Source organism: Caenorhabditis remanei, chromosome X, assembly GCF_010183535.1.
Source record: "Caenorhabditis remanei strain PX506 chromosome X, whole genome shotgun sequence".
Classification (NCBI taxonomy): domain Eukaryota; kingdom Metazoa; phylum Nematoda; class Chromadorea; order Rhabditida; family Rhabditidae; genus Caenorhabditis; species Caenorhabditis remanei.
In genome coordinates this window covers 17,316,229-17,341,661 of record NC_071333.1, presented here as the reverse complement: position 1 = coordinate 17,341,661, position 25,433 = coordinate 17,316,229, and the positions used below count along the sequence as shown (strand labels likewise).

General features: G+C 36.9%; 6 protein-coding genes across 6 annotated transcripts; 3 read left to right on the top strand and 3 right to left on the bottom strand.

The window, feature by feature from the left end:
* Window positions 1-2,011: 2,011 nt before the first annotated feature.
* GCK72_025512 (uncharacterized protein) lies at window positions 2,012-3,540 on the bottom strand (the record flags this gene model as incomplete). The annotated part of the gene is made up of 5 exons (XM_003103580.2): window positions 2,012-2,729; window positions 2,776-2,875; window positions 2,923-3,139; window positions 3,188-3,415; window positions 3,469-3,540. 5 exons carry the CDS (start codon window positions 3,538-3,540, stop codon window positions 2,012-2,014), a joined length of 1,335 nt encoding a protein of 444 aa, XP_003103628.1.
* Window positions 3,541-4,100: 560 nt separating this feature from the next.
* On the bottom strand, window positions 4,101-5,663 carry GCK72_025511 (uncharacterized protein; the record flags this gene model as incomplete). The annotated part of the gene is made up of 7 exons (XM_053736365.1): window positions 4,101-4,236; window positions 4,290-4,365; window positions 4,702-4,837; window positions 4,898-4,982; window positions 5,029-5,239; window positions 5,368-5,529; window positions 5,576-5,663. 7 exons carry the CDS (start codon window positions 5,661-5,663, stop codon window positions 4,101-4,103), a joined length of 894 nt encoding a protein of 297 aa, XP_053579931.1.
* A 295-nt stretch (window positions 5,664-5,958) lies between these two features.
* On the top strand, window positions 5,959-6,939 carry GCK72_025510 (uncharacterized protein; the record flags this gene model as incomplete). Its single annotated transcript, XM_053736364.1, has 1 exon — window positions 5,959-6,939. One exon carries the CDS (start codon window positions 5,959-5,961, stop codon window positions 6,937-6,939), a length of 981 nt encoding a protein of 326 aa, XP_053579930.1.
* Window positions 6,940-10,709: 3,770 nt separating this feature from the next.
* On the top strand, window positions 10,710-13,969 carry GCK72_025509 (uncharacterized protein; the record flags this gene model as incomplete). Its single annotated transcript, XM_053736363.1, has 10 exons — window positions 10,710-10,840; window positions 11,554-11,647; window positions 11,697-11,907; window positions 11,956-12,161; window positions 12,213-12,305; window positions 12,356-12,561; window positions 12,613-12,864; window positions 13,540-13,729; window positions 13,782-13,850; window positions 13,901-13,969. 10 exons carry the CDS (start codon window positions 10,710-10,712, stop codon window positions 13,967-13,969), a joined length of 1,521 nt encoding a protein of 506 aa, XP_053579929.1.
* Window positions 13,970-16,325: 2,356 nt separating this feature from the next.
* GCK72_025508 (uncharacterized protein) lies at window positions 16,326-17,405 on the bottom strand (the record flags this gene model as incomplete). Its single annotated transcript, XM_003103579.1, has 3 exons — window positions 16,326-16,357; window positions 16,430-16,526; window positions 17,316-17,405. 3 exons carry the CDS (start codon window positions 17,403-17,405, stop codon window positions 16,326-16,328), a joined length of 219 nt encoding a protein of 72 aa, XP_003103627.1.
* A 5,614-nt stretch (window positions 17,406-23,019) lies between these two features.
* On the top strand, window positions 23,020-23,414 carry GCK72_025507 (uncharacterized protein; the record flags this gene model as incomplete). The annotated part of the gene is made up of 3 exons (XM_003103684.2): window positions 23,020-23,092; window positions 23,136-23,218; window positions 23,268-23,414. The coding sequence occupies 3 exons, from the start codon at window positions 23,020-23,022 to the stop codon at window positions 23,412-23,414; spliced, it is 303 nt and encodes a 100-aa protein (XP_003103732.2).
* Window positions 23,415-25,433: the final 2,019 nt, after the last annotated feature.

Genomic DNA, 25,433 nt, shown 5'->3' with positions numbered 1-25,433 from the left:
ATAAATTCAAGGTCGACAAACTACCTCTATGGGTGTTCTATTTATCATGGCTTCCATGTTTTTTTTCCATCTAATCTCATTTGTACACTGTACATTTAGTTTACTAATACTCCCTGTGCATCTATCCCTCTCCCCCGTCCTCGCCACATTTTCTTAACATTCTATAACTATGTATACCTCACTACTCCCCAAATCATGTATTCATACTTTTGCAATAAGTGTCAATACTTCAATACTGTACTGTACTGTAATACAGTACTGTAATACGTACTTTCCTCACCGTCTTGTTGTCTGCAAAACTTCAAATTTTTGTAATTGATAAGAAAAGAAATCAATAAAGAAAATGGGGCCGAAATGCGAGCGACGAATTTGAATTGTTGATCAAATTGATAAGCAGTCTGACGTTGAAATGCTGATATATTTCAAATCAAAGAGTGGATTTCGCAATGTTATGTGCAAAATGTGAACTCTGAAAAGTCATACAACGTCAAATAAACACTGTTTCGAAATAAAATTCCTGATTTTTGGAAAAGAACGTGACAAGAAATTAAATATGGTCAAGGGGAAACTAGCCTTGCAAAATTCCAGGTAGACCTTAAATATATTTCTCAAAACAAGAAAAAACTATTTTGAATTTTTATCTGTACTGAACTTCCGAGCCGGAAGACTTTTTTACAAGTCTGGTAAAAAGTTGACTTTTGAACTTCTCAACTATTTCATGATGTGTGAACTCTGAAATGTGAACTCTGAAAAATCATGCAGCATCGAATAAAAATTATTTCGAAATAAAACTCCAAATATTTAGAAAAGAACTTGACAAGAAATCAAATATGTTCAATGTGATTGAGAAAAAATTTTGCTTTTCAACTTCTCGATTATTTCATGATACCTGTTTTTTTTAAATAGTAAACCAGTAATTTTCCAGTAAATAGCAAGTCCCGCACAGCATCTTCAAAAAAAAAGGAGACTACAAAGACCGTTTCAACCATCAAAACTTGTAACATTTTAGTTTTTTTTTTCAGTTTTGTTTCAAACCATTCTGAGTTGCAAAAGTTGTAGTTCGTACGGTAGCAGAAACATCCACTACTTTTGAAAAATTGAGATTCGGCTCATACTGATGGCCGTTGCTTTTTTAACAACTAAAAAATTATAAATTATATTCGAGCAGTCGACCGCCACTTCTAAATAACCAATCCAAGAATATTAAACTCCAGAATATTGATGTTTACTATTTACGAAGATTAACATGTCACAATTTGCAGAGAATGTATCAGATTACAGATAAAGTTAGATGATAAAGTCTGCAGGCTGATATAATACAATTGAAATGAGCAAAATATCATGGGTCGGATATCATCTGAAGTTTACTACCAGAAAAATGTTGTGAAAAGTAGATCATTGATGGAAATAATGGGAGAATGAATACGATGACAGTTGACAAGAAATGGAGAACAGGGAATCGTGAAAAATACAAGTAAATTGTTGATAAAGACAGATAGAAGGTATATTTAGGTTGTATAATAAAAAAGGGATAGGACAATAAGATCAGGGGACAAGGGACAACTTATGAACCACTGCAAAGTCGTTTTGGGATATATACATATATATATATATATATATAGTTGGCTTATTCTCCTTTCTGATTAATATGTCAGAATTACGAAGAGTATATCAGATTACAGATAAAGTTAGATGATATAAGACAATTGAAATGAACAAAATACCATGGGCCGGATGTTATTTTAATTTCTATTTCAGAAAACTGTATTGTGAAAATAGATCAATGATGAGAATAATGGGTAAAGGAACGCGATCAATAATGACAATTGACAAGAAATGGAGAACAGGGAATCGTGAAAAATACAAGTAGATTGTAAAAATAAGGAAAAGGGAACAGAATAATAAGATCAAGAACATGTGACTGAAACGAGGGATAAAAATAGGTAGAAGGTATAGGTTGTGGAAGTCAGAGAAAATGGGCATGATAATAAGATCAGGGAAAAGGAACATTTTATGAACCAATACGAAGACGTTTTGGGATGTATCCACTTCCACTTGGCTTATCATCCTTCTTGTCCTTCTTGTCCTTATCCTTGCGATCCTTATCTTTATCGTCCTTTGGTGGTCTTCCAGCCTTTGATGGAGTCGGAGCATCATCCGAGCGATTCTTTGCTTTCTCCTTCTCCAGTTCCCGGCGGAGTTTGGCAATAGTCTCCTCGTGCTCCTCAAGTTTATCCTGGAGTCTGCGAATCTTTCTGTCATCCGACGACAATCCTGTAGTAGTCCCCAAATTCTTTCTCACTTTCTCCCATGAGCCTCCAAAAGATGCCTTCAACGTTGTTAACTGCTCTGTAGTTTTCGCGTCTCCCTCCTGAATCTCCTGAGCTGTTTCCTCAATTTCCTGGACAATTTCCTCCAACTCGTCAGCAGTCTCCTTGTCCCCATAAATGTTAACCATTGCGGTAAGCTTCTGCTGACGAATCCGGTTTTTGAACATGGCCTCCCTTTTCTCACAAGCGGTGATGTCCAGACTCCAGATTTTACGAAGACAGTCGATGGCGACGGCGTAGTCATGAGAATCGATTCCAGTAACCAAACTGCGTGGCATCTTGTAGTGCTTCTCAAATGCGTATGGATTGAGAGTGGCGTCCACAGCAAATCCTCCCTCAACGGCTTCTTCCAATTTTTGATTCATCAAATCAAGCTTCTCGTTTGCTGCGTCGACGATTCTGAAAATAAGAAAATAGAAATTTGAAAGATAATCCGATAACTTACTTCTGCTCGCAGGTATTACACTTTTTGACTTTTGGGTTGACGATGCGTGTAACGACCCCTCTTCCCAGAAGACTTCCGACTTGCTCCTTTTTGATGTTATCTAAAATTATACCGTAGTTTTCACAAGTGGTTTTGGAGCTAACTCACGTTTACAGTCCTTCAAATCATCGATGACACCATCATAACGAAATGGGCGGTCCGCATTAACTCTCTGAAGAATCATTCCGATTTTCGGGAAGTGGGATATCAATTGGAAGATCTCTCCTTTTTCTTCGAATCCGCGTTGATGAGCAAGAAGCGAGTAGTTTTGGAACTCTTCACGGAGAACAGACATGACGTGCTGGTAGCCAGGACGTTGGTTGAGCTAAAATTTACTTATTTTCTACATTTTTTTTGTTAGTTCATCACCAACCTTCTCGGTTTTCACCAAACTCAATTCCTTGATAACTCGCGTAGCCTCACCGAGATCGGCGAGCGGTTTAACTGCGGCGTACTTTTCGTAGTTCACAACTTTTGTCATTTCCGCAGCAGCTGCACGAGCACGTTTGTGAGATGGTGGGATCTTGCAGAACATTCCCTTAGCACGAGCTTTACACGCCAATTCATAGAGACGTTGCTCTGTAGCCACAGCGATTTTGATCTGCAAATAAGTATTTTTGGCCTAATGATTTTTAGGCAATAGTAAAAACTTACACGATCAGATTGCGGTATTGAGCTGAAATCCGCCGACGGAGGAGCGCTGGATGTTGATGGTGTGTTCTTCATTTCAGATTACCTTAAAAATATCTAATAACAATAGTTACAATTTGAATTCAACGCGAAGAGTCAGGGGCAAGAACAACGTAACGTTCCCAGGAGGCGAATCAATAAAATGGTGCGAAGGCAACAGTGTGTACACCGCCACCCTGCACCCCATACGACCGCTTCGCAGCACAGGGTGCGTCGCGTGTTCCTCGATTCAAAAAATGTGGCCACAATAGCATTAGGAGGCTGGTGTGTACATGAAGAGATATGCAAGAGATTGAGGAGGGTGATGGGGAGGGTACCAGTGGTTTCGATAATCCATTCTAGAGCTTCGCGCAGGGAAAAGGAAAAGAGATTTACTATAAGAAGAAATACACGAACTCAAACGTGTGCTTCACTTTCAAACAGATTAAAAAAATCTTTTTACCAAAAAAAAAGAATATATTTATACCATAAATAAGAAAAGACAATAAATTAACCATGCAAATAATAACAGAAAAAGTCCAACATTCTTAATAAATACTAAGCAGACATTGCTAAAGACCAGTGGCAACCCGAATGTCGTGTTAAAGTATAGTTGATTATGTGAGTTTTCCCCCGGCAATGCGATTCTTCATATAACGATGTGTTTGGTAGATAGTGATATCGATAAGTTGAGCCATTGCAAAGACACCTCCGACGATAGCACACAGTGATACCAAGAATGAGGCGAGAGATCTGGAAATGTGATTTTTTAGTTTTTTAACATAAAATGAGGCTGCGGAACTTACTGTCGGAATTCTTCATATTGAACCATTAGAGGGCTGAACTCGTACTGCACAAAGAATCCAGGAAGTCCAGATTGTCCTGAAAAAAAATCATAGATTTTAACTAAAAATTTGTGAACACTAACTGAATCCAAGATCCTTTTTATGTGTGGTGACCGAAAATTGATGGCTTTGGTCAACTCTCCCGTCCAAATAGTCATAACGAGTTGGCACAACCTTCACATAGTACTGGTACATGATTCCTCCTCGGTTTTCAGTGTTCACTTTTCCATCGAGTGGATAATGTTTTCCAGGGAATGATTTTCCAAAGGTAAGATGGTTGACAGTGTGAGACGCATCAAATTTCACGGGATCCAAGTTGTGGAGATCGTGGACTGAAAGAAAAAACTAATAATGAAAAAAACAGAATTCTAACCGTGAGATCTCATAGCCTGGTGTGGGTCTCCTGGAGCCAAATGGAAGTTTCCTGCTACTTTTGCAACTTTGACTGTTCCATATACTCTGCACCCTTCGTTTTTGTGCTCAGTGAACTCCTTGACCCATTTATCGTTCTGAAGAAGATAGTTTTCAAGTTACGTTTCTAGATTTTTTTCTATTTTTGTAGAAAGTACCTTGCACTGCTCCACCTCCTCAATGTTCACTTGCCACCCTTTGATTGCATATGCACTCTTCACGTCCTCACAAGTGTTACAGCATCTGAAAATCAATATTCTCACTCAACTCATGTTTTCTCACGGCTTACATTCCATCAGCAGCAGCTCCATAGCAACTTCCACATTTCACTTCTTGTGTAAGCTCTGTCGGGTCGGCAATCGTCTTATTCTGATTGATTTCTATCTTTTGGGCACTTTCTGAGATGTTACGACCATCGGCGTCCAGACGTAGTCGGTAGATATCGTCATTGATGTTATCCTGTGCTTCACTACTCACATCCATCACGTCTACAGTGATGACTGAAAAGGAAATAATGGTAGATTTAATTTTATAATGTTATAACTATTATAACTATTTAAATAATTTTTCTTTTATATGAAAAATCGTGTCAGGATGCATTGGCTTTTAATCCTTCCTCAAAACTCACAATTGCAGGGTAATTTGTTGAAGGTAATATCAAATTCTATATGCACACGTTCATCTGACGTTGTGGAGTCCACGAAGAGATGTTCCAACACATCAGTTGACAAAAACTGCTTGGTTTCTAGTACAATCAATAATCCTATAACTATCGTCGCTATCAGTGTAACTGAAATTAGTTTTTATTGATTTTAAAACGCCACACACAACCTTACCTAATCCTCCGGACAACGTTTTGACTCGAAAGTCGTCCATCGGCTTCCGATAAGCATCGAAATGTTTTAACGACCAAAGTAAGGACATGTTGTCTGAAAAAATCAATGAAAATGATCTGAAAACTGATTAAATGATATGCAAAAATATACAGAACACATAAAATGCCACGATGCCATCAATGGTGCAAGCGCGCTCTGCGGAACATTTATTGGGTTTTCTCTAATTCTCTCCTGTTACTTGGCGCTCTCGTTTCTGCTGTTCTCTTTTGAATTTTCATTCTCTTCGTTTTGAGAAAACACGCGAGAGCGTCTTATTTGAAATCTATTTTTCGTGTTGAAAAAATAGTCCTGGTTTATGTTTTTTTTGTTTCCAGATCATGAGTATGGATGAAAATAATATCCCGCAGTCGTTTTCCATCATTATGCAGAGGGACCAACCAATCAGCGTTGAAGCTCAAAACTCGCTCTGTGACGAAGTCAGAGAGAATCATGCATTGTTTGGAAGAAACTTTCTGAATATGTTTCGCCAGAAGTTGGAAGATGAGGATCTTGAAGTTTCCAATGAAACCTTTCTTGTGGAGCCGGATTTGGAGAGGCTGATAGAGCGCTTCCGGAGAATTATACAGAATAGGAGCGCGTCCACAACTGTTTATCATTTCAAATGGTATTTTATTCGAGCGAAAGTTATTTGCGAGAGAAAAAAAGAACAAATTCTGAAGTATAAAAAAACGGAGGACAAAAAGGATTGGGTTAAATGGCACCGAGATCTTATGGACCAGTGCAGGAGTCTCAAACAAAAGTTTCCTTATCATTTCGGTATCCTGTTGAGTTCATTCTTGAATCCACTAGACAGGCCTTTGATGGATGGAAAATTTAGAGTAAGAATTCTGAAGCGAGGCGAGGATGCTAAGGAATTGGAAGTTGAAGATTGGGCTGTTGTGGAACAACGACTCGAAGACTATAAGAATAACAAATACATTGGATACATGTTGGGTATATTCGATTATTGGCTTCAAGAAGCCGAGGCCGGATTGATCCATTTCTTGGAAGAATTCCCACTTCTGCGTGTGGAACAACCCAAGAACCAAATGAAAAATTTGACAACATCAGCTATACCTTCTTCACCACCTCCTTCGTGTTTGTGGCACTTGCAACGATTAGATAATCATATACGGCCGTTACCATTCGAAAATGTATATGACGACGAAATGAGAACGAGACTCGATTTTGTGGACTTGGGACCTAACATACGACGACCTGAAAAGAAGACTAAATTGGAAAAAACTTCAATTCCGAGCGACCGTTCATTGGGTGCATTCCCAACTCGTTGCAAGGGATTTGCTGAGCGTAAGTTGACGTCGTGAAATAGTTGAAGAAATGTTCTATTTATTTTTTTAGACTATCAAACATAATGCAGTGTGGCTTCGTATATTCTCATCATGATCTCAACATCATTTCCATCACAATACCTGATCTTCACTTCGAATGGCCGTTCTCTCATGTGATGCCCTTTCTTTCCTTCGAACTATCTTCTTCGATATCTACAGTATTCTTTTCCTTCTTTTTCTTATGTCTAGCGATTTTTTCCCACCAACCATCACCACCAGGTTACATATACCGCCCCTTCTTCATTTTCTTTATATGAAACACTTGTTAAACTAGTTTCTAAATGCTTTTTTATGTGTATTTCTGTTTTTATTCTGAGTTGTATAATACTACACTTCGTTTTATTTATTGTTTTAAATTTGTTTTTTGCTGTCATTTTGTTATATTGCCGGTTTCAAATTGTATTGTTGTAGAGTTGCTTTGTAGTAATTTTCCAACCAGAAATGACATTCTATGTTTTTAAATATTCGCCTTTTCTGCCTGTTGGATTTTTTTTATTGCACATAATCAGAATTGTCATTTTATGTTTTTCCTTTCTTTGCTTGATGAATTCATTGTTTCAATTTGCAAATAAACCATATAGTGGAAATTTAATCTCCACTTTTTTTTCAGAATTTCAGATTGCAACAAGTACGGAACTGTGGAGAGGAGAAAAAATAAGAGAAACAACTTTCGTTGGGGAGCCCTCTGAAAAGATTTGCATAACGTCTTATGTCTCCAATTTTTATGTTGTCTTTTTTTATCTGACTAGTGAAATAAAAACAAAGTAATATGAAATACTACGTTAGAAAAAAAAGACTACTGAACCCAACACAACCCTGGTCACTCTCTCCTTAAAAGAGAGTGGTATAGATGCAGAAATTGTTAAAATTTGGCACTGCGCCAGATGAGACAACGCTCGTTCTCAGAAGAGAATTAAATTGGGTCAATTGAAAAAGAGTTGGAGAATGGTCTGAGATCACTTAATGAATGGTTCGCTTGGATCTTTTTCGAAGAATTGATATTGAAAACAAAAAATCATAATCCTCAAAAAATACTCATATAAAATATGAAAAACTGAGTGAATGAGTATGAAAAATTAAATGATCTACAGTACACATCTAATCGTTTTACAACATCATCACCAGACAAACTTTCTCTTTTCCTACCGAAAAATGTTCAAACCTACAAAAAAGTCTAGGAAGGACACATAAAATGTTTTTTCTCCGCGAACATCTTTGGGATAAAACGAATTCTGTTGTATTACCTCCCAGCGTGATTACAACGCGACCCTATAAAAGCGTTAATGTGGAAGAAAAGTGAATCAAGGTATCCTCACATCCAATCCTTCACGAAAAATCTGTTCTTTGATTTGAATGAAATCTGATCCTTTTGTTTTCTTTGTTCTTCCAATATTACCAGTGTTTTGTCTACAATGACACATCTGGCAGCAATGTTGGTAGTATATCTTATAGTTTGTGAAAATAGAGATGACAATATTTGTCATCACGGCGGTAGCTCTTTCCAAGCTTTTAAGGTGCGTGGGAATATCTAACCCGTTTTTTCACACTTCCGCATAGAAATTGAAATGAAATCAGAAGTTATCAAAACATTTCAATATGTCGCTCATAAGTTCAATATTTGTACAGAGATCTTTGTCCTTGTACATTGTTAGCTTTGTATCACATGCAGCGCTTTGGCAGGTCAAGCCCCTTCAACCAAATTTTTAAATATATTTCTTTCACCTGCTTCATAGAAGAAATGAAAAAAAAACCTACTCTCTTCTTTTTCTCAGAAACTTACATTGAAGGTTTCGTAGAAAAAAAATGTATAAAAAAGAGAGACCACTACTCACTACTTGTTGCTCCGGCATTCTGGGGAAGCTCTCTCAAAAGCTTTGCATAGCGTCTGATGTCTCTATTTTTTACGTTGTCTTTTTTCCGGGGTGACATAAAAAAAGAAGAAGAGAGAGAAGAAACGTATTTTCTTACACTCATTATATTTATACCAATTTCTGGTTATTGAACGGAGGTTTTATTGAGACTTCATAGTTTTAATAATTTTTTTCCAATAAAATTCAAATAACTGCCCTCAAAAAAGCGAACATAAAATTCTGACGTATAAACTGATTTCTTTAGAAGTCTAACTTAATTACGAAAAAACATTTATTCTGGTTGTTTTAATGCTTTTCGTTCAAAAACCATTTCTTTTTATTGCAAAAATCACAAGAATACATTTTCCAATTCCACATATTAATCATCATCTTTTTAAAAGGCATTTCCTTTTTACCTATTCTCTACTGATAACAGAAACCAGCACCCCCATGACACAATTTCTTGATAATTGAATTATCCATAATCACAAAGTTCGAACTGCCACTGACTTTTCTGAAAAGAAATATTTTAAATCTTCAAAACTTCCAAAAAATGTTGTTAAGAGACTCATCAGAATTTCTTATCCTTCCAGCTTCAAATGATGTAATACACTCCCACAAAGTGTTTGCTATACGATTCCGAGAATAAAGTCGCGGGGAGAAAAAAAGATGAACTGTATGCTCAAGTAAGTCAACTCTCTTGACCCTTGTTTTTGTTTATCGTTCTAAAATAAACAAAGCGAAAATATGTCGTTTTCTTAACACTTGGTGTGATATTCATATTATTACTCTATGTACATTATTCCTTCTAGGAAAAAAAATATTAAAGAGAATGTCGATTTTGAAAGAAGAGTATCCCGCTCCGCTTCGCTTCATTAATTATTATTCTCATCGATTTTTATATGCGATGCTATGTTTTTTCCCTTTTTTATGCTCCTCCTTTAAGATTTGTTGTTGTAACTGCATGCATCTCTGTTTTTTTTTGTGCATTCGTTTTTTCTGTCGTCACTTTCAAAATTGGTTATTCAGGCTGAAAAAATGAAAAAAAGAAGGAAATTCTATACTTGGCTTCGTTTTCTTTCACAAAATCATCAGTTTTCATAACGAAAAGAAGAAAAGAGCGAGAGTGACTCCATAATGCCTGCGAAAGTGACCTATTCTCACATTTTATACTAAATTGAATCTTTAGTTAAAAACTGGTAGATCAGAAAATCTGGGAAAAAAATAATTACGTTCTTCCCTCATTTTTTTTCCTATTTAATATTTGTCACCATTCTAAAAACTATGTATTCCAATAACTTCCGCTGTGCCTGACATCCTGTTAGCTTTATGAAAACTGATAAAGTTCCCAGTTCCCTTTTCAATATTGCACCGCCTTCTCATATGAAATTTCTTTTTCAAAAAGAATGGTTTAAAAAAAAACTTAAAAAGACAGGAATTTTCTCATAAAACCATAAAACCCCATCATTTCCAGCGCGTCGTTATTTTCTTTTTCTATTTTTTCTATAGAAAATGCCAAATACACTCGCTATCTTGGGCATAGACCAGACCTGGTCAATTCAAAATAATGTGCCTGCGCACAAATGGGGTCGAGTTTGCGCTAAGCAATCTGGTTGGCCACTCCCACTCCGGAGATCACCAATTGTTGGCATGACGCAATGGTCCAACACTCTCCCTTGTCTCTCTATTCTGTTACATATGGTTTCATAACTTTTCTTTATGTTATCTTGAATTCTCTAGACTTGTAGCATAACCTTGAATTTGGAATTGTGTACTTGTGAACAGCTTGTGTGTAATGACAACGAATGAATTCATCTTTTAACTTTTCTTATCACTATAATTTTTATATCATTTTTTTCGTCATGTGTTTCAAGTACAAACCTTTTTGTTTTCAGAATGAAAGAGGAGGAGAGCATTCGGCTGGAAGTCAACTCAGTGTCTTCGGAAGATGTGAGTAAGGAAAGCAGGAAGAATAGAGAGGTCTTCTCGTTGTCAGAACCCCGGAAGACTATGAAAGATGATTTTGGGTAAGTTGGGGTGTTTCAACTGTTCGGTCATAAAATATGAAAGATATTGGGGGATAGAAATGGAAAAAAAGACTTGAATAATAGCTGGCCAGGAAGGTGAGATTCATTAATTGGTGACGCTACTTTCAAACGATCTATAAATTTAGTTATAGGTACTTTTGACTAGGGGGAGTCAATTTCTGCCATCAAAATCGGCTAAAGGTGCCTGCAAACCGAGGTATGAGCTCTCAAACTTTTCCTATGGTGGAGCTTTTTCACATGGAATTCCAAAGCAAAGATTTTTGTCTTTTTCCAACGTACGAGTGGTTTAGTGGTACTGGGTCGGTGTTGGGGTAAGTGGGACCATGGTTTGGCCCTGACCCTCTTTTCTCTTCGTGTTTTTTAAAATTGTTGTCTCTGTTCCTCTTTGCATAGCTGCAGTTGCTTACGAACTGAGAGAACAATAAAATGGAAAAAAAACCCAAAAAAAAAGAGATGCGAAAAAGCATAACCATATGATAAGTTTGAGAACTCACAACTTGGCTCGCAGAGACATTTAGCGGGTTTTGACTGCAGAAATAGATTCCTCGTAGTCGAAAGTACCTAAAACCATATTTATAGATCGTTTGAAAGTAGCGTCACCAAATACTTCTTAAGACTATCCTTTCATTTCTTTAACCAGAACAATATTTCCTCATAAAAACTATAACCAGTTACAATATGATTTGTTACAGTCTCTACGAAATTCGTCTTCTCATACTCACTCAACTTGGATACATTCCTGTCGCCGCTGCCATGCTGATATCCACATTTTCGGAACCTTCAAAGGTACACACAACTTTTACTTAACGTTTTTGATGAAACACATTTGTTTTAGGCTTGGTGCAATCAAACACAAATATCCGAGGCATTCTGGGTTCAAAATCCCATGGCGGAGTTCTATTCTCTTACTGTGGAACATGGAAAGGCTTGTAGAGAAGATTCAATTACCACATACCTGTCAAGCCTGCTAATGTGGGGAGCACTTATTGGATCATTCTTTTTTGGCTTCCTTTCGGATAAAATGGGCAGAAAACCAGTTTTTCTTAGTGAGTACTTTTATGAGAAGTTATGGAAAAGCTCACAATTTTTTATAGCTTGCCTACTGATGGTTTCTCTCGGACACTTCGTTCTCATCTTCACGAGTAAACTTTATTGGTGTGTCATCTGTGGTGTTCTTTTCCTTATGGGCGTTTTCTGTGGCGGATACATGGTGACAAACTTCGTGATTCTGACAGAAGCATTCGAGCTAGCAAAGTCTCGTCTATTAGTTGTGTCATTCAATGGGTGGAGTCTATCTATGGTAAATTCCAGAGGTAATTGTTCTATGAGTCACTGACCCGGATGTTTTCAGACCGCCACTGCAATCATTGCCAGAACCACCCAATATTGGTTCGGATATCATGTCATTTCTGCAATAATTGGTATTTTCCTGACAATTCTCTTAGTAAGATATCATGATGTCATTTTCCATGCATATCAAACAACAAATTTCAGTATCTCACGTGTTTCGAGAGTTGCAGATGGTTATCTGCTAATGGAAGGCATCTAGAAGCCAAGAGAATTGCCGCTGAAATAACATTGAAGAACGGAAAGAGAGATATAGATCAAGATGATATCATTCTTATGGAATGGTATGAAATTCTTGGGTTCAGTGTGCCCACGCATACCGAGGAAAAGAAAACATGGAAGACACTATACAAGTGAGAGTAGCACTTTGTAATACATATAGAAAAAAAAGAGTTTAAATTCAGAAATTCGAAATTGCGAAAGCTGACCGGAGTGATGTGCTACTCATTTCTAGCTTCTTCAATTGTCTCCTTCGGATATTACTTCTCCCTTGACGTCTTACCAGGAAACCGTTATTCCAATATGGCAATGATGGGAGTTATGAAGTTTGTGTTAGGATTCGTTCCGTTCGTGCTCAACAGATTTGTTACCAAACGGATCATTGCAATTCTATCAGTTGGAACATGCTTCCTTGCTGCTGTTTTGATGTTGCCAATGTAGGTTTTGAGCCAAACAAACTCATTTTGACTGATTTTTTGATATGTTAGTACCCTAAGAATTCTAAGAATATTTTTCTATACCTCACTAGGCTCCGCATCCTTTGACCTATCGATACGATTTTCAAAAAATTACAACTAATTTCCTCTTGCATCATATAGAAAAAACATTTTTTGAAAAATTTCTCATTGTTTTCACGGTTTTTGGATTTTTGGGCTAGTCTAACAAGAGAAGTCTTAGGAGACGCCACTTTCAAATGTCTTGAAAATTTGGTTATAGATATTTTCGACCACGGGGAGTCAGTTTCTGGAGACAAAATCTGCTAAATATCTCTGCGAACCGAGTTATGAGCTCTCAAACGTTTTATGTAGATATGCTTTTTCACGTGGAATACCAAATCGACAAGTAGTATACGCAAGATATTCTTATTTTTGCGACGTACGAGCACAGGAAAACCGCGCGGTGGCGTTTGAAAGTGTCTTCTCCAAATACTTCCCTTGTAAGTACTGCGGACCATAGAAAATGTTTGACCATAAGATACATATCTGTGTTGGCTATTCAAAAATATAAACACCTTCCTCAGATTTGGGTGTCTAGGAGAAATATGATCAAAAAAAGAGACGAAACTTAAAAGTTTCCAACATTTTTGAAACATCACATCAATTAATTTCCAGTCAGTACTTCGAGATCTCCTGGCTGCATTGGGCGTATACTGTATTCACGTTGATAGTTTCTGGTGGAATTGACCCAACGTGGAAGATCAATCACCTCTACTCGGCCGAACTCTTCCCGACCTCTGTTAGAAGCATGGCCAGGGGAGTGTGCAATGCCGGAGGGAGATTTGGTTCCGTTATGGCGCCATTGGTAGGAAATTTTGTCTTAACTTTTTTGATTTTCTAACAAAAAACTATTCCAGATTGTCTACTTCCGAATCTATGATCAGGTCATACCGAGCGTTGTTTTTGCTTTTCTTTTGTTGATCCAGGTACATTGTATATTCCCTTTAAAAAAATCATACAAAAAAGACAATTTCAGTTGATTGTTATTGTTATCTTCCTACCCGACGACAAAGATAAGGACGCCAACGAGATGAATGATGAATAACAAAACGGAAGAATTGTTCCTATTTCGTCCTATCTGTCAACTATAATCAATTTATCAAGATTTCATAATTTATAACCTTCACCGCAAAATGGGCTATCAACTTCTTCTTTTTTCTCCGTTGTTCAACAATAGTTACCGGTTCCCGATTGTTGTTGTTCCTTTCCCTTCCCTTAGAATATCATTCCACAAATTCCTGTCGTTCCGAGTATTCCGTATTTCGATCCCATCAAAACCTCCCACATAAATCAAAAGTCAAAAGAAACAAATGTGTTTCCCTTTCGTTTCATTCATTCCTCTCCCCGTTTTCAATTGTAAATTGTAAATTCCATTCCACACACGTTCACTCACTTCTTTCTTTCGTTTTTGCATCAAAAGCGGCAAGTAATAAAACTGAACAATATTGTTGCAAACAATGTGATTGACGGGCTATGTGACATCTCTGAAGGAGGTCATGCGTCTGTTTTGTTGAGAAGAATTACTATGGAAAATCAAAAGCTGCCAAAATAAACAATGTGGCTCTTCTGGGAAGCACGTAGTATTTCTTCATGTGGAGAGTGATATGGGGGTACTATAATGTCAAAGTGTCAAAATCAAGTATAAACATTGGGGGATCTAGAACTACTACATATTATCTACTACTTGACTGATCAAAGAATCCGAATGTTTTTCTTGCAGCCAAAAGAATTGTATCTCTGACCGGGAAGTAGTCTCCTGAATTTTTACTGAACTCGGATCAAGTTATAAATATTGAGTGCCTCTGACTTTTTGCATGAGAAAACAAATCTTTCAAATTTAAAGCTTAAAGTATCTCACATAGTTTCAAATTTAAAATCTGAATGAAAAATGCTTAATGTCATAACCAAGTATGAAAATTGCGGGATCCAGAAACACTAAATATTATCTACTACTTGACAGATTAAAGAATGCAAATTTCACTTGCAGCCAAATGGATTGTATCTCTGACCTGGGAGTAATCTTCTGATTTTCATAATGAACTTGGATCAAGGTACAAAAATTGAATGTTTCTGACTTCCTCCATGAAACTACAAATCCTACTGAAAACATTTCACATAATCTCAAATTTAAAATCTTGACTTTATAGAACCATTAACTTTCAAAAACTGGTCTCTTTTTCTAGCTCCCTGAACTGATTTTCATATTCTAAACCAGACAAATTTCATATTTGAGTTGTTTTTCTAACCGGAATCTATTGAACTAGAAATGATCTGCCTGTTTTCCTGTTGGCGGATTATCTGCTAAAACCGGAAGCGCTAGGATTTCCGGAGGAATCAATTATGCTAGCATAGGGATTAACGTGTCTCACTACGTAACTTTGACCTGGATTTCATGATGGGTACAGTATCTTTTTTGAGTTCTGAGTGTTGCTACCCCGTGTGCTCTTTAAAAGTTGTTGTGACGAAAGGGATATAGGAAGAAATCTCATTTTGAAGCGGGTGGGTGTGTGAACTTGTTTCAAAAATTTCATCTTTCTCCTTCCCATCTGTTTTCTTTTTCTGCTACGTCATATGTCATTGTCACGTAGTTTGTGTGTAGTGTACGAGGTCACACCTTTGAAAAATTGCTCCGTTGGGAGCTCTAAAAAACTCGGCTATACCACTTTTTTAGTGGTTTTTGTTCAATGGCACTGGGATGTATATAGCTTCATTCAGAAACTTCATTAGACGATACATACTCAATTAAATAAGCTTTCAGAAAACGAAGCGTAAAATTGTGTAAAGGAATGTGAATAGCGAAGGGAAAGAGATACATTGTAATCTAAATATTGTGCGGAGTGAAATGAAGAAAGTGTTTTAACTGGACTTTGTGTTTTAAGATTTAAAGAGGAAGGTAACGAAGATCAAAAAAACCCGTGATAGATTAGACTGTTATGGAAAACGGTGACTGGGAAGAGAAACAACAGGTGTGGAAGAGTGAATCATCAGAGGAGAAGACAAAGTGGAAATAATCAAAGCGAGAAAATCTTTGAGTGGTTTGGTGGTAACTGGGATGAACATACAAGTAGGACTACAATTATGCAGGTGGTAGCAAAAAAAACTAGGTTAAGGTCTTGGAGGTGAGTCATAGGTACTGTACTTTTCAATTTTCGAAATTCAAATCAGATTTGAAATCAAAGGAAACAAGTTCCAAGTATCATTTACTCCTCCAAAACAATAATCCGCTTTTTTTAAGAAAACTGGTGCAGTTTGAAAAAAAATAAAAGTTTTGTAAACATAACATTTGCAGATGTGATGTCAGTTGTTGGAAAAAATGTTGGAAATTCAAAAATTGTTACAATCATTACAGCAACTTTCGATGTTTGATCGCCGCGTCTTGTTTTATGTTGCGGAACGTTTTGTTACGACTTTTTCTGCGGCGGTTGTGATGGTCCTGAAATTCAATTTTTTTTTTACACTTGAAAATCTATAGGATTACAAAATTGTACAAAAGTCTAGACTGTACCTGGTTGGTTCTGAGAATCAGCTGTCTCATCGCAATGAGCTGTCATATCTGAAATTCGTTCAGCCAGTTTCGCAGCGTCCGGATCATTTATTTCCACCTGAAAACCAAGAAAATAATTATTTTATTATTATTTTTCCATCTCAATGAATCATGTGGCATATGCATTGAAGAAAAGCAGAAAATGATCCCATTATGGCTCTCGAATTTCAGTTTTCTCTGGTAACTCTATACTAGACATGTTTGTGGTGGAAAGAAGGAGCTGAACAAGCGCATAATTTTGACGTCATATCTTGAAGAAGGCGACATTTTTGCAAATGAAAGCGGCGAAGATTGATAAGAAAAAAATTGTGGTGCTCCTCGTTGATCAGGTTTTGATTTTTATTTCCCATTAATAATTTTGTTTTCCGTTTTCAAGAAAGCTAACGCAACAAAAATGAGGTGGAAAAGATGCGGTCTGAGATTAGAAGAAGGATTTTCTCCTTTTTTCTTTTTCTTCCTTTCTTCCCAAAAAACCCACAATACAATCTAAAAATAAACAATATTTTGGAAATTTCAAAAAAGCAACGTGAAAAAGCAAAAACCAGTAAAGTTAGAAATTGGGAGTACTGAACCAGAAAATGCTACCACTTTCTGTTTCCTGCCTACCTGTCGTACAACTTTATTCTATTTTGACATTGAAAATTTGCCACCGAATTCGAAAAATTTGTTTGGATATTTTCCACCAAAAATGTGTACCGCTTATCAGGTAGTATTGCGTGCAGAAAGGTTTCAGGTTTCACGTAAACGACGTAAGCAGACAAGAAAGACACAGTTCAAACCAACAAGGGCGTGGGTTCATAGGTTTATAATTACTGCTCAAAGAGCACTTCTTAGATAAATGGCTCACCTCAATCTCCGGAAGTGCATTACGGCGTCCAGCTCGTGCCGAAGTCGCGAAATATTCGAGTTCTCTTTCTGGAACTTCGAGTTCTCCCATGTTGAATTGAAAAATCTGGAAATAATAATTAGAATGTTGGAAACTGGGAACTGACAACTAGTAATACGAAAATACGTGCGTGATTCAAGAATACCAAGAAACATAAATTATGAATATGTGAAATGCTACGAAATTGAATATAATAGACCATAAATGAGATGGAGTTTGGATGCGGTATGAGGCTCTTTTTGCTATTCTCTGAATTTTTTTTAAAGGAAAAAACCCTTCTGCAAACTTGGTTAATTATTTCTCCCTAGAGGATCACTGGAAAAAAAGAAAAAAACAAACACCCTTATAATTAGTTCATTTGTAGCTACATGATATATCTGAAGTCTGAAGTCATACAAAGATCAGAAAGTAATCATACAATTATCAGACAGTGAGAATATAAGAGACCAAAACGATTAGAGTAACGATTGAAAATTTGAAAAACTAACTAATGAGACATTGTGGGGACAAACCAAGGCGAAGAAAAAAGTCATGGCGGTTGGTTGACAAGGGGGAGGGGAGAAGGAAAGAGGAGGCGGGAGAAGAAAAGAGAAGGGAAAGGGAGGCATGTAGTGAATATTGAGAAGAGAAGAACCAAGCATAGAGGGTGGAGAGGGCGGAGAAGAAGAATGAAATGGGAGGAGAAGAGCGGGCAAAAAAAAAACGAAGAAGGGGAATAAGAAGAGGAAAAAGGGAAACGACGAAGACGGGGTTTTGGTCCGTCTGGCAACAAGCAAAAATAATACGTGAAGGGTCGATGGGAGGGATGACTAAGACGTGCGCGTTTTCACCAGTATCCCCCAATATCCCACACTTTTCGGTTTTTAATTAAACTTTTCGGTGCAGCCAGTTTATTGCATTTGGTTTCGAACAGTTTGGTAGGGTATGAATAGAAAAGTTAGAACTTAACTTTAGATATTCAAGAAAAATGGCGAAATTTAAATTTAGAGAAGTCAAGTTAGTTTCCAAATTTGAAGGCCAGGTGAAAACTCACTGTTGGTCATAGGCTACGACTACACTTGTCTACATATGTACACCTGGTTTCACAATAATTCAGATTATAAATAACATACGTTTTTGAATAACTCCAATAAATTTAATGAGACCTAGGTCTTCATCTTCAGATTATGCTAACCAGGAAGACGTAGCAAATCTTGACATTTTGAAAGTCATTCAGCCATTCCGGAAAGAGTAGATGACATAAATTTATGAAATATGAATATATTACATGGGTACTTTGAGATTTCTCTGAGATTTCCCATCCCTCTCTCAGATTTTTTCAGAGAGATGATGTTTGTACCACACGAGATCTGACCTTTCTTCTTTTTAATTAATGTTTTCAGCTTTTCAGGCAATGTTTACCGAGAACCTGACGTATCTTAATGCAAAATGAGAAACCAGATGACTTTTGTGACTTTTGTAGGAGCAACAGAAAAGTTTTGATAAGATTCTTAGTCTAGCTACCGTACTGACTCAGCCTTGCGTGTTTAGTAGCCGCGAGTGATATAGATTATAGGCAAATCTGGATTTTTAGAAAGTGATCGAACGAAAGTCATCATAGTTAGAGGCATCAAACATTTCCATAGAAAATCAGGTCTTGCGTCAAACAAAATCAGCATAAGCCATCAGAAACTGTGATTTTGTGTGAAGTCAGGGATTCAAAATGCGCATTGAAAGTTATGCCTTCATATTTATAGTCACACAACTGTTTATCGGTCTATTTCCGGTATGATCCGATTATGTAAATGAAAAATTGATGATGAATGGTTAGAACTAGAACGGCAGTCACAAGTTTTCAGAAGGAAATCTGAGAGCCGTGTTTGCTGGTGGAAGATGGCTTCTTATAGAAATGGAAATTGGTGGGTGTCAACTGCCAACAATTGTCAACAACAACTTTCGGCGTTGTGTCAAATGGGACAACAGTAATTGGGTGAAATAGAAAATCAGCGAGTTTGAAAGACAGTAAGATATGCAGAAAAGTTTTTTTTCACATTAGTCAAAAAACGGATGTTACTTGATGTTTTGAATCAATTAATGACTAACGTGATCTCCGATATTCCAGACTCTAGAAATCCGTGCCCTGAAGCAATACTATAAGTAAGGAAAAGAAAATGTGATTGCTTTTAAGAGCATTTGGTCGTCCATTCGATTCGTCGCAGTCCCAATGCAGTTTCTGCGCATCGCCGTCGTGTCGTCGTCACCATAGAATTATGGTAATTTCCGTGACACTCACACTTTACACAACCACAACGAATTTCGAAACCAACCGACCGTTTGTTTTCGACACGTCCTTCTACTCCTCCTCCTCCTTCCTTTTTTCCAATTTGGTAGTCACTCTGACCAGTTTCCAAAAGAAATGGAAAAATGGATGGGGTTGTGAATAAAAGGAGACGATGGAATAGAACAAGAAGAAGAGAGAAGAAAGACGTCACTTTTTGTGTGTAGCGGATAAAGAACTCTTGAAAATCTTATTTGCCTTTTCTCCTCCCTTCGTGTCATCTTGTCCTACATGGACCATGAAACAGACGCATTTAGAAAGGAAACACAGTAGAAAAACGACTCCCGAAGATAGGAAAAGAGGGATAGAATGATGGAAAAAAGAAAAGGAGAAGAGGAGAAAATAAGTTTCTGGGGGCCATCGACACCACTCTCCAACTCATGGTCGATGATGTTTGAGAAGTGATGGGAAGGGTGTGGTAGAAGAAGATGGGAGCGATAAACTCAATTTTTTCCTTTTCTCCATGAATATTCTTGATGATAGTATAACAAATCGCCGCGACAAGATTAATATGTATGTTCCGAAAAATAATATCCAACCAGCCAGAAGACCAAAACCGAAATAGAATAAATATTCTAGAAACACATTTGCGCATTTTTCTACATGAATACATAAAAAGTTGCCCAGCCTCATGAGATTCTTGATCACTTTTTACTCTGAGAAAGAATTGCTGAAGTTATATAGCTGATACTAATTTTATATTTCATACAGCTGCATAGATCACTCAGAAAATAAATTCGATTGGAAATTTCTCGGAATGTGTTATGAGCAGCATAACACCCGACCTACATGAAACACGGATTTGGATTTGACGCAAAGTCTGGCTTAAAGTTTTCCGAGATTATCCGCTGATGTTCTTACATTTTAATATCGCGGAGTATCTATGGAATGACATCGCGAAGTATTTTTTGGAGCACAAAATTTTTTTCTTTTTTCCATCGAACCGGCACAAAAAGAGAAAAGAATTTCAGCGAAAACAGCCAGCTGAAAATTTTTCACGGTTTACGTCATAATAATATAATTGGTGAGACCGGAAAAATAAAGTCAATGAGGGGAGACTCGGTCTTTCAGAAAAAATATATTTTCTGCCGTTTTATCCGAAAGTTTTAGTTTGATGAAATCGAATGATTTATATGATTCATCACAAATTTTGATCAGAGAAAGATCACGCGTGGGCTGGAGTGGTGTGATATCAAAAATAATAGGGCATGGGAAACATGGATTATTCTTTTCTCAAAATAACTATAATTTCAGCCGCAGCTTTAGCCTTAGCCCCGTGAGAAAGAGTACAGCAACTAGTTCCCGTTTCTCTCGCTCACTTCACATACATCTTGCTGAATAATCAAGTAAAAGGGAAGATACGCTCATTGAATATTTCGCCGACTAAAAAATATATAAATGTCTTTTTTTTCGTGCTAATCGAGTTTGACACGGTCGTCGGAAAAGAAAATGTGCGAAAAACAGGAAGCTAGTGGGGAATAATTTGGAGAACGCTGTTGGGTTACCTGTGGGTGACGACTTATTGCAGAAAACAGATCATGGAGAGAACAAAATATAGGGAGAGATTAGGATTATAATTCTGACAGACAGGGAGTAAATAGAATAATAAATAATCAGTCAGATATTACGTTCTTTATTCTTTTTAGCTCTCACAAACAGTCTGGGAGTGACAGGACTAAACATCGCACATTTCGAGTCATAGATATACACAGTATCCCTTTTCTTACGAAATTATAGTATGAATACTGAAAATAAACCCAAAAAAGTCATGTGTGCTACGATGTGAACAAAAACAGACAGAATCTCTAAAAAGTTAGTCAAAAACAAGCAAAAAAAGGAACTACCCGTTTGAGAAAACAGCTCATTTGGGTTTTTTTTCTTTTCACAAGAAAAAACACGTAAATTTTCCCTCCCTCAAAATGTCATATGAACAGGTGCAGTGGTTGGTTTTTTATACGTAAAAATAGACAGGAAATGGAAGATTTGGGTGGCGGGGATTCTGGGGAAAATAGGGGTTCCAAAATATGGAATTTTTCAAAGAAAGCCAAAAAACTTATATGAGAAAACTTTTTTGCAAAGCTTTTGGCTTATAAAATATGAAACTTGGTCATCATCCATAAATAATTCAATAGTCTTGGTTATGACGAGACGAAGAGAACAAAGTATCTGGAGACTGGTTACATGCACTTTATTTTGCAGAAAACATAAAATGGAAGTCTTTATCTTGCAAACATTGCAACAGACAATAATTCGAAAATAGCGATTTTAGAAAACGGAGTACAATAAGGTTAATCCGGGTATTGATACATCATATCTTTTTCATGGCGATGTCTGGTTATAGGATTCCTCGACGGAATTTCAGAAATTTCCATTTGACATTTGAACTGTGTGAGGCTCTATGGGAATAATAAAAACTGTCCGTTTTGGTGACTCGACAAAAATTTTTGCTATTCTACAGCTCTTGTTACAAATAATTTGGCTCAGACAAGCAATATATCAATTTCCTATAGACTACCTTTGTTATTGACGTATGCATTTCAGAAAAATCATAGTTATACAGATTTTACATACACAACTCTAAGACACAGAAGCGCTCCTATAAAAAAACTATTAAAAATGTCAACTTTTTCAAAGTTCACAGTAATCCTAACATGTAGGAACTACGAAAACCAACGAAAAATCAATTTATTACAAGATGTTATATTATTAAAAATACTTATTACTTTCTCCGGTCATTTTAAACAAGTTGATATGAAATTGTATCAAGTACTCCCCAGAAACTCGCCAGTTTTTGATTAAAACACATGAGACCACAGAAAAAATTGAAACGATCTTTTTGGGTTCTGATTGGATTTTTATAGTCGGAGCTTAGAAGTCAAATCAAACAACCACCGTAGTCTACTTTTTCAATTAACCTAAAAGCCGACGACTTTTTTTCTTAGAGTTAGTACTTTTAAGTTCATAGAGCTGTTAAGACCATTTTAGGCGAATTCTTCCAAGTTGGAATACAAATCCAGCAAATCTATACTTTTCCGTTTTCAAATTGAGAAATGTCTCTAGCTTATCCATGTAATGACCGCCATTTTCACTAAAATCTTAGATTTCGAATTCCTTTCCTCCAAATTATACGCTGCTCGTTGGGATCATGCGCGACTGGTACCTCATATAGGTAATAATTATCAAAATAGCGAGCTTTCGAGTAGAAATAATCTTCTGGTTTTGTTTCTGCGCGTGCTTTCCTTCAAATCCTATTTTTTCCATTTCATAAGGGTTGATTCTCCTTTATTTTTTCACGGCTATTTTATTTTATTACAATTTCATTAAAATTAATTTCTTATTCCAGCAATAATGAAGATCGGTGGCTGTTCTCCAATTCAAACCAGCATGCAACTCTGGATCGTCGGAATGCTCACAGAACACCGTAAACTTTTGGAATAATTAACCCAACATAAATATTTTTCCAGACTTGCTCAGCAGAGTTCCAAACAGTTTCCCAACTCGCAGTCAAGCCGATACTGTTTCACACATCTTGCGAAAACCTCATTTCGTTAGTGTTCCATCTTCTAAATTTTCTGATTCAGACTATTTCATTACAGGAACAAATGTTGGCTGCGAATGCCCCCAGCATTCGCGAGTTCGGTCATGTCGCCCTGAACAACGTCATGACCGGAGAAGAATTCTTCACCAAGATGAGAGATTACTGTCGTCAAAACGCGTACACAGAAGGCTACATCCCGCTCTGAAAATTGTCCAGTGAAACGGAAAGTGCAACTTTTCAATCAATATTTTCCGTCTGAAACTTATCCATCTCTCATTTCCCCCTCTCCTTACTTTTATCATAACTTTCCGCCTTCATTATATCTGCTTGACTTGTTTTTTGGCGACGTTTTTTGTCTTTTCTGACTTTATTTTTTTATTCAAAATCTCACATAATTCAAATATTCTCTTGATTTCCTTGACATTTTGTATTTTGGAAATGAAATAAATCAGATATGCCAGAAATCCATGTTGCGAAGAGCAGACTGTAGATAAAAATTTACATATGATCTCTGTAAGAATAAAAGCAGAATCTAAGAATCCAAAATTACCTTTATGTTTTGCCGATGTCCTTGTGGATTTTCACCTGTCATAAATTACTGGTCTCTGCATAGAACCTCCCACTCGCAGTTTTTCACTCAAAATTTCGTTTCTTCTTCCATAAATTTTCGATTCAGCCATGCTCTACCGTACCCCAACATCTGCGGATCTTACATCTCTATTGGAGATGTACGGTGAGTTAATACAGGTTGCTGACACCCTAAAAAATAACATGCCGCAGGTTGCTCTGCTGGAGTGGTCGTCAACGTCGTACACTCCTTGGATATGGTTCTAATGTTCCTTAAGTTTAAGTCATTTGTAAGTGTGATAGTCTGTATATCAATCATTCACATGTTTCCAGAGTCGCGTCGCATGTGAATACACCAGTGAGTACCAATTCTTTGAGAATCACGTTCTCCAGGATGAAATTCCGTTTGTTGACTTCTTCAATGGTCTTCTAGACAGACTCGAAATCAAAGGCGATTTTGCCGAGGTAAATACACAAATATAAAAATGATAATTGGAACAAATGAATTACAGGAAGACGAGAGAAGCGAGCTGGAGCAAAGCGAGAAGGAGGAGGAGGAAGAAGATGAGGACGATGCAGAGGATGAATACAATGAAAATGAGGAAGAAAATAACATGGCTGACGATGAGGCAGAGGATGAAGATGATGTTTTCGAAATCTGAATTCATGCTTACCTTATCAATAAACTAAGTCAAGCTTCAATCTGTTTTCCGAATGTATTTGCTTACCAGACTGGTTGAAAACAACAAGTCTTATTTTTCACGTTGTTTTCCTCATTTGACTGTTTATAGTTACTCATAATATAGTTTATAGTCGATTCCAATGGAAATCCCACCTACGTATTTGGATGCTCAATCATCCATCGAATGTTGCCCAGGTTACCTTATCAGCTTTCAAAAAAACTACTTTCCGTTTTGAATTATCATTCAGTTGACTGACTTTTCGAAAAAAAAAGAGCGTAAGCAAACGAAGGCTGTCAACAAAATTGATAATATGAAATAGGTGAGGGAAACTAATTCAAACGAGGTTACTGAGAGCAAGACTGTCAGAAAACGGGTTTTTTTTTGAAAATTTCAAACAGCCGCGGCTTCTAGAGTTTCAAGGGAAAACAAGACTTGATAAACATGTTTTCAGGGTTCGACCCCACTGCTGCCAAAATTTATTTAGGCCGACCGCGACTATTTGAGATTTTCAAGAAAAAGCCGCGGCCGGCCGTGCGACAGCCTTGCTTGAGAGTCAGACGCTAAAAAAACCATTAAAAATAGTGAAATCTCAACAATGAATATATGAATTGTTAGTCACGGATCACAAACTAAATTGGAAAATGAAAAATTTTTTTGGAATGATAACAGACTGACAGAAATCACACGGTTACAACAATTTTGGGTTTTCTTTTGGTTCAACTTAAATTAAAATCTTCTAAAACCATGAAAATAACATTTTCTTCTTGCAATTCTAACATTTTTTCCATACACCAAGTCTTCATAGGTTTTCATCCCATTTAACACTGTTCTCACTGTGTGTACAACAACACTCCATTATCCCGCTGTGCGCGCACTGTTTAGCCACCCACACATAGTTATTTATTTTCATGTATTTTTTAGCTAGTTTCTCCACTTACTCCTCTTATTCTTCAGTTTTACGCCATACTCATCTG